Source organism: Bos indicus, chromosome 19, assembly GCF_029378745.1.
Source record: "Bos indicus isolate NIAB-ARS_2022 breed Sahiwal x Tharparkar chromosome 19, NIAB-ARS_B.indTharparkar_mat_pri_1.0, whole genome shotgun sequence".
Taxonomy (NCBI): Eukaryota; Metazoa; Chordata; class Mammalia; order Artiodactyla; family Bovidae; genus Bos; species Bos indicus.
The window spans coordinates 23391194-23403388 of NC_091778.1; the positions used below are offsets into that span (position 1 = coordinate 23391194).

Consider the following 12195-nt stretch of genomic DNA (forward strand, 5'->3'; position numbering starts at 1 on the left):
GGGGGACTCTCGGGAGGTGGTAGGAATGCCTAGTCCAGGCGACCAGAGGTCAGTCCTCCGCTATCCCAGAGTGCCTCGGATTCCGGAAGTGCTCGGCTTCCCGGAAGTGCCCGATTGGCTGACAGAGCCCAGACTCGCCGGACCGCTGCAGCTGGAGCGTTTCTAGTCTCCGGCGTGAGTGGCCGCAGGCGGTGTGGCTCCGGGTCCGGGTGGCCGTCGGGAGGGAGCTGGCGGCAGGATGATGGAGGAGGAGGAACTGGAGTTCGTAGAAGAGCTGGAAGCCGTGCTGCAGCTCACGCCCGACGTGCAGCTCGCCATCGAGCAGGTGAGCGTTCCGCCCCCCCGAGGGGAGGAGAGTGCGGAGACTGGGGCAGCTCTGGGGGTGGGACGGCGAGGAAGCTGTCTTCGGAAGGAGACGTGGGAGCTAGGCGCCAAGGGCAAGGAAAGGTTTTGAGGGGAGGTGGTGGTGGGAATGGGTTTCTCAATGTAGAAAAGGGAGAGAGGTCTTCCTCGGCCTTGATTGACTTTGGAGGGTGAGGCGTTCTGGTGGGTTTGGGCAAAGGAGCTGTGCCTCCTGAAACGATGTACCTAGAAGAAGGGACCTCGTGGGTGGCAACCTCCGGTTTAGGGGTTGTGGGGCTGTTCTTTCATCAGGTTGGTGTCCCGATGTTCCCGGATTCTCCGTCGAGCCCCATGTGACTGACTCAGAATTCAGGGGAGGTGGGTAACCTCTGCTTTTGAAGCATATCGCAAAGCAGAGGGGAAACGGCTAAAAAAAAAAAAAAGAGAGAGAGACCTCCTTTACCATTTTTAAATGGTTGAGAATTTCTGCTGGTTTTTAGGTTAAAGAATATTCCCCAGGCAACTAAGCCTCTGCGCCAAAACTTCTGAACCCATGCGCAGCAGCTACTGAAACCCAGTACCTGGAGCCCATGTTCTGCAAGAAGAGAACCCACTGCAATGAAAAGCCCTCACACTGCCACGAAGAATAGCCCCCGCTCACCACAACTGGAGAAAGCCCATGCATAGCAACAACGACCAAAAATAAATCTTAAAAAAAAAAAAAAGGCAATTTAGACCCTTGTACAGGTTATTGTTCCCAATAAAAGGAGAAAAATCTCTCTTAAAGGAGTTGGTGTAGCGGATTTAAGAAAAGGAGGGGTGTGCCATACTTAATTTAATGATCATGGGAAGTTTTTTAAAGTAAAACATTACTACTTCTGTTACTAACAGTTAATATTTATTGAGCATTAATACTATGGGTGGTAATTTGTTTGTGTTGTCCCACTTACCTCTTGGATATGTGTTTTTCTTGGAGTGGTTGGATTACTCGCACAAAACACATTTGACACATCCTGGGAATGCCAGGGCAAAGGTTTGGGTGTTCCAGCCACACTGCTCCCCACCCACCTCCATCAGCCAGAAAGAGAAATACATTTCATTTGCTTTGGACCTACTGGCCTCCAGTAGAAGAAATGAATAATGCAGCCAGTTGTTTGATGAGGGTTTTAGACGCCCCCCCCCCCGCCCCTTTTTCTTAGTAAGATTGAATTCTAGCATAGATTTGTCCAATAAGCAGACATTTAAAAAAAAAAATTCACTTCCTAGAATAACTGTCTTGAGCTGGTGAAATCCAGTGCCCAGGGGATTACTTGACTGTTTTTATAATCCACCGTGTTACATGTTCTTCAAATTGCAGTGTTTTAAGGGAGTTATCTGTATTTCTCTGAAGGCAGAGGTATTCTTTCTCCTATAAAAGAGATGGATAGTTCCTGAATGCCAGCGCTCCATTTCCTAACACTGTCCGAAGAATAAAAATCGCTTCGGTGCATAGTGAATTCTACTGCTGAGACATCGTTGAGACATGGTACATTAGTCCATTATCAAGAGTCCCTTAATACAACCGTGTCATCAACTGGCTTAATCTGCTAGTGTATAATGCTCGCTTATTTTACCTTGTCCTTGGGATTTCGTGGCTGTCTGAATACTTCTTACTATTGCACGTTCTGTTAGTTTTCCCAAGATGTTAAAATTACAAATGTTGGTAAAAATTATAGATATACTTTACCACATATTTTACTGTGCATTGGTTGTTGGCCTTGTAAAATGAAAAAAAGATATGGTCTTTGCTTTCAAAGAACTTACCAACCAATTGGAAGGAAAGAATACATAAAGCAGGACAGGAGGATGATGGTGATTTTTTAATTCTCTCTCTTCATGTAGGTATTTCCAAGCCAGGATCCTCTAGATAGAGCAGATTTCAATGCTGTGGAGTATATCAACACCCTGTTCCCAACAGAGCAAGTAAGTGCTGCATTTCCTTCTTGCAATGGCTTCTGGAACATTCTGAGTATTAATGATTAGTTTGTTACACTGCATAACCTAAGGGACCTTGATAAACAAATAAGAGTTAAATTCAAGTCAGATTCCCTCGTAACCAGTTTTGGGAGGCGGTTAGATAATACCAAATACTGTTGTTGTGTCAGAGTAGAATTCTCCATGTAGTGAGCATATTAGAAATTGTACCCTTAGGTTGAAAGAGTCCATCTTGTTCCCTGCTCCCCCAGATTTTCTGTAGTAAATGGGGAAGTGGAAAGGATTTTTCAAATGTAATAGGGGAAAATGGGAGTGAGGTGTGCAGGATAAGCTTGGAGTTAGAAAGCTACTTTTATTCCTGTTTCAAGATGTAATTTCAGAACTTTGATTTCCAGCCCACCAGACTGTGGTTGGGTGTTGGCACCTGTACCCTGTGTTGTGAGGAGGAAGAGTCTTACTTATAAGTTGGAGTGGTGAGTAGGATAGGAGTAGTGAGTTAAGGTGAACTCAGTTTTGAACATATTTGGGCCATCCAGGTAGAAATACATAGTTGGATATTTGAGTCTGGAGCTCATAATCCCCGTTAACTGTTAGTATTTTGGCATGGATCTTTCCGAAGTTTTTCTGATGAACATGCTAATTTTTAAAATAAAGTAGGAAAAAATGGTATCATACTGTGTGATTGTCCTTTTTGAGATTTCAAAAACAACCTTTAGAGCTCTTTTTCAGGGGTTTGCTGTAGGGGGAAGCTGTGCTATGTGGCTTGTGGGATCTTAATTCCTTGGGCCCCAGCAGTGAAAGTACCAAGTTCCAACCACTGAACCATCAGGGAATTCCCTGCTGCTGCTGCTGCTGCTACTGCTAAGTCGCTTCAGTCATGTCTGACTCTGGGCGACCCCATAGACAGCAGCCCACCAGGCTTCCCCCGTCCCTGGGATTCTCCAGGCAAGAACACTGGAGTGGGTTGCCATTTCCTTCTCCAACGCATGAAAGTGAAAAGTGAAAGGGAAGTCACTCAGTCGTGTCTGACTCTTCACAACCCCATGGACTGCAGCCCACCAGGCCTACAGTTCATCATTTTCTAATGAAAGAGGAATTCTAGGAATTAGCTGGAGATGGAAATTTGGAATTGAGTAGGTATAAAGATAGCAGTTTAAGCTACAGAAATATTTCATTTACCCCAACCTATCAAGACAGCTGACTCGCCAAAGCAAATTGTTAGATTTGAAAATCATGTATATAGGGAAACATTAGGTTCTTCCCTCTTCTTGATAAGTGTTTGTGGGTTTTTGTTTTTAAACCACTGAAGGTAGCATAAGACATTAGTTGTTCCACAGATTCAGTTATATGTCCTAATTGTATCCCCCACATCCACGATAATGTATTGTAAAGTTTCTTTAAAATTCAGAAAATTTATGACACAGGGGTACCTTTACTTCCCCAACCCCAGATTTTCACCATTTTCCAACCCAGATTCCCATGGACATTAATTAAAAGATAATAGAAAGTAACAGCATGATTTATCATTTCTTTCAACTATTGCTAGATCTTGGGCAAAACCCATCTATATATCTCATGGACATGCAGTAAATACTTGTGAATTATGAGTTTAGACTAGTTAAAGTAGATGTCAATATATCAAGAATAAATTTAGTGACACTCTAAGGAAGAGGGTGTGTATATGTTTGTCTTGAATGGCAGCTGCTCATGGGTCTGAAGTTACCTCGAGGCAGGAGGGTGGACTAGAACAGATCCTGGATGTTTCTAACTCACCAGGTCCAGGTGGGAAGAGCTCAGGTTTCTGTATTTAACAGGGCTCCCTGGGTAGGTTCTGACACATAGCCACGTTTGGTAATGATCTAGAAAATCTTTCTAGTCTCCTAGTAGGAAACTGAAGATGATCATTTCTCATGTTTCCATTAGATGTTTGATGAGGGGATTCTGGATAACATTTATTAAAGACTAATATAATTAGGGGGCTTCCCTTGTGGATCGCCTGCAATGTTGAAGACCTGGGTTCAGTCCCTGGGTTGGGAAGATCCCCTGGAAAAAGGAACGGCTACCCACTCCAGTATTATGGCCTAGAGAATTCCACAGACTGTATAGTCTATGGGGTCACAAAGAGTCGGACACAACCGAGCGACTTTCCTTCCCTCACTATATACTTAGGAACTTTGAGAAAAAGAGTCATAGGGAGCTGTGGCTTTTTAAAAATTATTAATTTTTTGGCTGTGCTGCATCTTTGTTGCTATGAAGGCTTTTCTCTAGTTGCGGAGAGTGGGGGCCACTCTTCAGTTTCGGTGAGCAGGCTTCTCAACGCGGTGGCTTCTCTTTGTTGTGGGGCACAGGCTCTAGGAAGCACAGGCTGCCGTGTCTGCAGTGTGCACTCAATAGCTGTGGCACCAGGCTCTAGAGCGAGGCTCGAAAGTTGTGGCGCGTGCGCTTAGTGGCTCTGCTGCATGTGGGATCTTCCTGGATCAGGGATCGAACCTGTGTCTCCTGCATTGGCAGGCAGATTCCCAAGCCACTAGGGAAGCCCCATAGGGAGCTGTTGTTAAATAATTTCTAATGGTTCCCCACATGCTCTGCATCTGTGTCATTAAGTGAGAAAAAATAAGATGCCAAATGGCTTATCATCCTGGTTTCATTTTTTTTTAAAGCCCTTCTATTTACATAGAAGAAACAGTAGAGGGCAGGGGACCAAAATGCTAATGGTGATTGTACTCAATTGGGGGTACAGGCGGATATTATGTATTTTCTGTAATTAACAAGAATTGCCTTTAGAATCAGGAAATACTTTTCAATAATTTAAACATTTTTAAATGATACATTTAATTAAATTAAATTAAATTAAATTAAATTAAAGCATCACTACGAACAAAGCTAGTGGAGGTGATGGAATTCCAGTGGAGCTATTTCAAATCCTGAAAGATGATGCTGTGAAAGTGCTGCACTCAATATGCCAGCACATTTGGAAAACTCAGCAGTGGCCACAGGACTGGAAAAGGTCAGTTTTCATTCCAATCCTAAAGAAAGGCAATGCCAAAGAATACTCAAACTACCACACAATTGCACTCATCTCACATGCTAGTAAAGTAATGCTCAAAATTCTCTAAGCCAGGCTTCAGCAATACGTGAACCATGAACTTCCAGATGTTCAAGCTGGTTTTAGAAAAGGCAGAGGAACCAGAGATCAAATTGCCAACATCCACTGGATCATCAAAAAAGCAAGAGAGTTCCAGACAAACATCTATTTCTGCTTTATTGACTATGCCAAAGCCTTTGACTGTGTGGATCACAATAAACTGTGGAAAATTCTTCAAGAGATGGGAATACCAGACCACCTGACCTGCCTCTTGAGAAACCTATATGCAGGTCAGGAAGCAACATTTAGAACTGGACATGGAAAAACAGACTGGTTCCAAATAGGAAAAGGAGTACGTCAAGGCTGTATATTGTCACCCTGCTTATTTAACTTATATGCAAAGTACATCATGAGAAACACTGGGCTGGAAGAAGCCCAAGCTGGAATCAAGATTGCCGGGAGAAATATCAATAACCTCAGATATGCAGATGACACCACCCTTATGGCAGAAAGTGAAGAGGAACTAAAAAGCCTCTTGATGAAGGTGAAAGAGGAGAGTGAAAAAGTTGGCTTAAAGCTCAACATTCAGAAAACGAAGATCATGGCATCTGGTCCCATCACTTCATGGGAAATAGACGGGGAAACAGTGGAAACAGTGTCAGACTGTATTTTTTGGGGCTCCAAAATCACTGCAGATGGTGACTGCAGCCATGCAAATAAGACGCTTACTCCTTAGAAGGAAAGTTATGACCAACCTAGACAGCATATTCAAAAGCAGAGACATTACTTTGCCAACAAAGGTCTGTCTAGTCAAGGCTATGGTTTTTCCGGTAGTCCTGTATGGGCGTGAGAGTTGGACTGTGAAGAAAGCTGAGCGCCAAAGAATTGATGCTTTTGACCTGTGGTGTTGGAGAAGACTCTTGAGAGTCCCTTGGACTGCAAGGAGATCCAACCAGTCCATTCTGAAGGAGATCAGCCCTGGGATTTCTTTGGAAGGAATGATGCTAAAACTGAAACTCCAATACTTTGGCCACCTCATGCGAAGAGTTGACTCATTGGAAAAGACCCTGATGCTGGAAGGGATTGGGGGCAGGAGGAGAAGGGGACGACAGAGGATGAGATGGCTGGATGGCATCACCGACTTGATGGACATGAGTTTGAGTAAATTCCGGGAGTTGGTGATGGACAGGGAAGCCCGGCGTGCTGCGATTCATGGGGTCGCAAAGAGTCGGACACGACTGAGCGACTGAACTGAACTGATGTGGAAAGACCTCCTAGTTAAATCGTTATATGAAAAAAGCATGGTGCAGGACAGTGTGCCTTAGATACAGAAGAGCTGGTAGGTTACTATATGCTTTTAATACCTAGATCATTTCTGAGAAGGTGCAACAAAAACTCACTCAGAGGCATTGCTTCTGAGGAGGAGAATGGGAGGCAGGTAGAGGTAGAGGAAGCCTTACTTTTCACTATTTACCTTCTTTACCTTCTGCTGTTTGAATTCTGTGTTATGTACGTGTTTTACCAACTTTAAATAGGTTACAATTTTAAATCTTTGATATAATTTCCCATTTTTAGAAAAGGTGCAAGAATAGTACAGAGAATTCATGGCTCCCCTTCTCACAGAGTCCCCAAATGTTAATATTTTAAATGCCCCCCAATTTTTTTTTCCCCTAAAGGAATGAGTTCCAGCGGAGATTAGCAAGGCAGGAACTGTTTTGCCCGTTTTGCCTCTGAGGAAACAGAAACTCAGTGAGGGTAAACAGCTTGCTTGTATCCTTTCAGCAGGTTGGCAGGGGCAGAGTCATGCCAGCTCCTCCAGCGACTGAGCTCCTGTTACCACAGTGATGATTTATCCCCAGTCCGGTTTTGAAATAACAGATGGCAGTGGATTCTTCGATTAAAATAACTTCTTTTTGAACAGACTCTATGATTTCAGTACCTTAAGACCATGAAATTTTTGCACCTGGTCTTGTGTCTCTGTATATGTTCTGGTGTCTCCTAGTTTATAGTCTGTGGGAACTTGAATAGAATTTGTATCCTACTATTGTGTGAAAATGGTATAAATCTTAATTATGTTGAATTGGTTCATAGTGCTTTTCAGGTCTGCTATATACTTCTGCTTCTCTGTATATCCATTCTGTTAATTTTTGAGAGTTTGATCTTGAAACTCCAACTAAAAATCTTAATTTATCTACTTAAAAAATAATTGTAATATATAGTAGAACTGTATGTAACTTTGTTCTGTATTTTCCAAATCTCCTGTAAATGTTGTTATCATATTTTCATAATTTAAAAAAAAAAAGTGAGACCTGGCAAAAATGAAAAAAAGCTTTCTGTTCATTGCAGTCCATAATCCCATTGCATATATTTATTGAACATTTTTATTCTGAAGGATATGACAAAAAATAAAAGAATTCTATCAAAATATTAAAAGAATAAAATAACTTCTCTTTTCTGAGATTTATCTTTACCTCAGTCTCTTCTTGGATTTCTGAAAGTTCTGAGTCACCCTTGGCCTTGTCAGAACAGTAGACCAGATATGAATATCCCTATCTGATACCTCAAACACATGTGACTTGGTTTTTCTCTCTCTCTTTTCCCAAAGAAAATACTTAATGCATAATAGTAATATATTCATTTTATCATTTTTTCAAAGTTTGTTCTTTGATTGAGGTAACTGGTGTATAACACTATGTGCATGTCGCGTCTGCAGCATTGTATTCCTACTTCCCTGTCGCCTTCAGCATGCTCACCACCACAGGTTTGGTTCCTGTCCCCAGACTGTTGGTCCCTTTTACCTATTTTGCTGCCCTTCCCTCTCTGGGAACCACCACTCTGTTCTCTGTATCTGCCTGTTTGTTTTCGTTTGCCTTGTTTGTTTATTTTTATTTTTGTTGTTGTTGTTATTTGTTTCTCGTATTTCACACATGAGTGAAATCATACGGTATTTGTGTTTCTCTGTCTGACTTGCTTCACTTAGGATAATACTATCAAGGTCCATCCATCTTGTGGTAAATGGCAAGATTTCATCTTGTTTTATGTGACCTGGTTCTCTTGCTAGACCTGCACCTGTCGGCTCCTGCTTCTTCCCACCAGCACAGGTTGCCAGGGGCGATTTATAAGCACAATTCCTGCATCACCCCCAGTTCCTTCTGAGGTAAAATATCTTTCGGAGGAGAGAGAAAGAGGACTTACAAAGTTGTATTTGGAAACTTCAGTTAAAATGGTGCTATGAAATTGTACCGCCTCTGCTTCGCTAGGGGGCACCCTTTCTTTATGTTTTCAGCTCACTAAATTGATTCTTGTCCATTTGTTTTTACTGTCATTGTCTTAGACATAGAAATAGCTTTATTATAATTGCAGTGCATTGTCAGTATACAGCAATTAGAAAATACCCATAGGCAAAAAGAAGAAAAACTTCAAACTCCTCTTTTTCATAAATTACAGCTACTGCAAGTGATTTCATAGGCTATAGTTATAGGAGAGGGAACCGGCATCCCACTCCAGTGCTCTTGCCTGGAGTGATCCCAGGGACGGGGGAGCCTGGTGGGCTGCCGTCTATGGGGTCGCACAGAGTCGGACACGACTGAAGCGACACAGCAGCAGCAGCAGAGAGTTACTAGTACAGAGTCCAACTACTAGTATTTATTTTTCCAGACTTTTTTCTAATATATTAGAAAAAAGGAAAAAAAATATTTATTTATTGACATAGAACATAATGTGGAGGAATACACAGATTCTGAGTGTACAACTTGATGAATTTTCACCAAATGCACAAAGTCAGATAACCACCACCCAGACCAAGAAACAAAACATGAGTAAAATCTCTTCTCATAACTCCTCCTTGTCCCTCCCTGTCACTGCCGCCCCCACAGTTAAGTCCTGGCTTCTAGTGCAGGAGAACAGTTTCGCTCACTTCTTCTGAGCTACATGATGAAATACAGGATACGCTCTTGTGTTTGGTGTGTGGATGTGTGCTCGCACAGCATTATGTTAGTAGGATTGATCCACGTTGTGTGTTATAATCTACATTCATTCATTGTTGTGGTCCTAAGGATTTTGGTAAATGAATTTGTCATGTTCCTTTATAGCAGGGATCAGCAAATTTCCTATAAAGGGCTAGATAGTAATTTTAGGCTTTGTGGATTATTCAGTCTCAGTTGCAGCTACTACTCAGCTCTGTCTTTGCAACTCAAAGGCAGCTGTAGATAATATGTAAACGAACGGACATGGCTGTTTTCCAATAAATTTTATTAACAAAAAATAGATTCCAGGATGGGTTTTGCAGTTGTTGTCAACTATTGCTGTACTTCCCCGTCTACCCCCGCCACACTGCACAATTTGGGATCTCTTAATTCCCCGACCAGGGATTGAACGTGGACCCTCGGCAGTGGAAGTTCTGAATCCTGACTGCTGGACCACCAGGGAATTCGCTATGCTTTTTTTTCTTTTAAGTGAAAATTGTATTGTACTGTATGATTCGTTTCTTTGAGATGTCATAAATAGCCATTATATATAAAAAAGTAACCATTTAAATAGTTCATCATTTCTTTGTGAAAGAGGAGTTCCAGGAAGTGAAATAATAGCTGGCACTTTGCCTTCTCTGTTGTAGTCTCTGGCAAACATTGATGAAGTCGTGAACAAGATTAGACTGAAAATAAGGTACGTAACATCAGGTGATTATTTTTTGTTCCACTTTATTTATTAATGGGCCTGCTGGGGCTTTGTTGCTGCTCGGGCTCTTCTTCAGTTGTGGCAGGTGGGGGCTACTCTCTGGTTGTGGTGTGCAGGCTTCTCATTGCAGGGACTTGTTGCGGAGCCTGAGCTCTAGGGCCTTCGGGCTTCAGTAGGTGTAATACATGGGCTCAGTGGTTGCGGCTCCCGGGCTCTGGAGCACCAGCTCAGTAGTTGTAGCACACAGGCTTAGTTGCTCCTCGGCATGTGGGATCTTCCCAGTTCAGGGACTGAACCCACGTCTCCTGCATTAGCAGGAAAATTCTTTACCACTGAGCCACCAGGGAAGCCCAACATCATGTGATTGTTAATAATGAATGAAAATATGCTCTTCATTTAGTACTGATCACCCTTATGTGTGAGAACACTGAAATCTCAGGTTCTCTGTAAGATGGTAATTTTTAAAAGAATAGTTCTTTTATCTGGGTTTCCATATGAGCCTTGTGGCAGAGAACTCATTTCTTTGATCAGTCTTCAATTATTTATTTAAAAAAAAAAAGGAATCTGTAACAGGCCATTTAGAACAGTTGATTATAAAAGGAGGCAAAAGCATTTCTGCTATATTTTTAATGGCTTTATTTCTCTAGCTGATGTACCCTTTTTTTATATTCCCAAGGCTTAGAAATGAAGATGGACTTATATTTTTATCTATTAGCCACTTATCGGCTAACAGCATGGTCAGATATGCTGGTTGGTGTGAGTGGTGGCTGATTATTACACATTGTGATTAATCCAGGATGTCTACGGTGGTCAGCAAATGTCCTTCCTGCCATAGTCTTATTCTGGTTTATCCATGTCTGAATTTCCAGTTTTGACACGTGGTAGATACTCAAAGTTTGTTCTTTGTAATTATTATTGTAATGGTTGATGTCATAACTTTAAATAGTTTTTGTTGTTTAACTTTTGATGAGGAGAAACCTTCAGTTTGAATCCAAGCGATGATTTTTTTTTTTCCCAGACAACCTTTGGGTTTTCAGGTAAAGACCTCTGCCATTAATATTTTGTTCAGTTGAGTACCTTAAAAAGTGCAAAGAAGCCTGTTTACTGTTTGGGCTGACTTTAACTCCAACAGTTCTAGAAGAGACCACTAAGTTGTCCAGGGTTTGCACAGAAAATGAAAATTCCCCAGTGATCCAAAAATCACTTATGAGCCAGTTATTTTCAGCTTCTCCCACTGTACTTTTTTTTCCTAATGGCTTCTTCAAATGAAGGATGAAATTGACTGATATAAATTTCTCTGGTTGAAGTCCCATTAAGCGGCCTCTGTTCAGCTGTAGGAGAAAGAGGAGGTGGAGGCCACAGATCTGCCTCCTGTGGTCAAGGCCCAGGCAGCAAAGCACGGATTTCGTGTATCACCTTGCTGCTTATATCTTTTAAGGGTGTTACTGACAAAGGTTTTTGTGTGGGATAATTTGAATTCTCTGGCTTGTTCCCATAAAGTTTTAGCAACTTTGTCATTTCTGGTTTACCCCATGAAAAGTATTACAAGTTATATTGGTCGTTTTGACCAGCTCTGAACATTAAATAAAAATAACCTTTAAGAAAAAAGAACAAAGATGACTCATCAGTCTGTGCTGGGCTTGGCTTCCTACACCACTGTTGCTGCCCCCTCGCTGGGGTCCAGGGCTTCGGTCTTCCTTGTATCATCCAAACTTCTTTGGTTTTTTTCTGAATAAGTAGCTGCAATCTGTAGAAACGGAGGAAAGGTTACTAGCATTTTTCTTTTGGTCAACCTAGAATCGAGATTATTTTAATGATTTGTGTCCTTTAACTCTTTTTTGCTAGGAGACTGGATGACAACATTCGAACTGTCGTAAGAGGTCAAACAAATGTGGGACAGGATGGCAGGCAAGTAAGTAACATATTCCTCCATGTTCGTTACATCCTCTGATTTCTTTAAGACCGCACAACCAACTGACCAGTACATTGATCTGCCTGCTTACAGAGCACTTTCTTACTAATCTGTCCCCTATATACAGCAGGAAGCTTGCACGACTCATCCCACTACTGGCAGAGATAGGCTGCCCAGAGCAGCCGTGAGCTGTCACTCAGCATCCCTT

The 12195-nt window shown here is 42.1% G+C and overlaps 1 protein-coding gene across 2 annotated transcripts in view; it reads left to right on the forward strand.

The window, feature by feature from the left end:
• The first annotated feature begins 116 nt into the window (after nt 1-116).
• VPS53 (VPS53 subunit of GARP complex) overlaps nt 117-12195 on the forward strand; it is a 123351-nt gene continuing 111272 nt past the window's right edge. The window contains exons 1-4 of one of the 2 annotated variants that reach the window (XM_019980717.2): nt 117-325; nt 2224-2304; nt 10014-10063; nt 11921-11987. In XM_019980717.2, coding sequence (XP_019836276.2) covers nt 239-325; nt 2224-2304; nt 10014-10063; nt 11921-11987 — 285 coding nt within the window. In that variant the 5' untranslated portion in view covers nt 117-238. Of the gene's footprint in view, nt 326-1612; nt 1868-2223; nt 2305-10013; nt 10064-11920; nt 11988-12195 lie in introns of those variants that run through there. The other variant, XM_070772802.1, reaches the window with a different exon arrangement.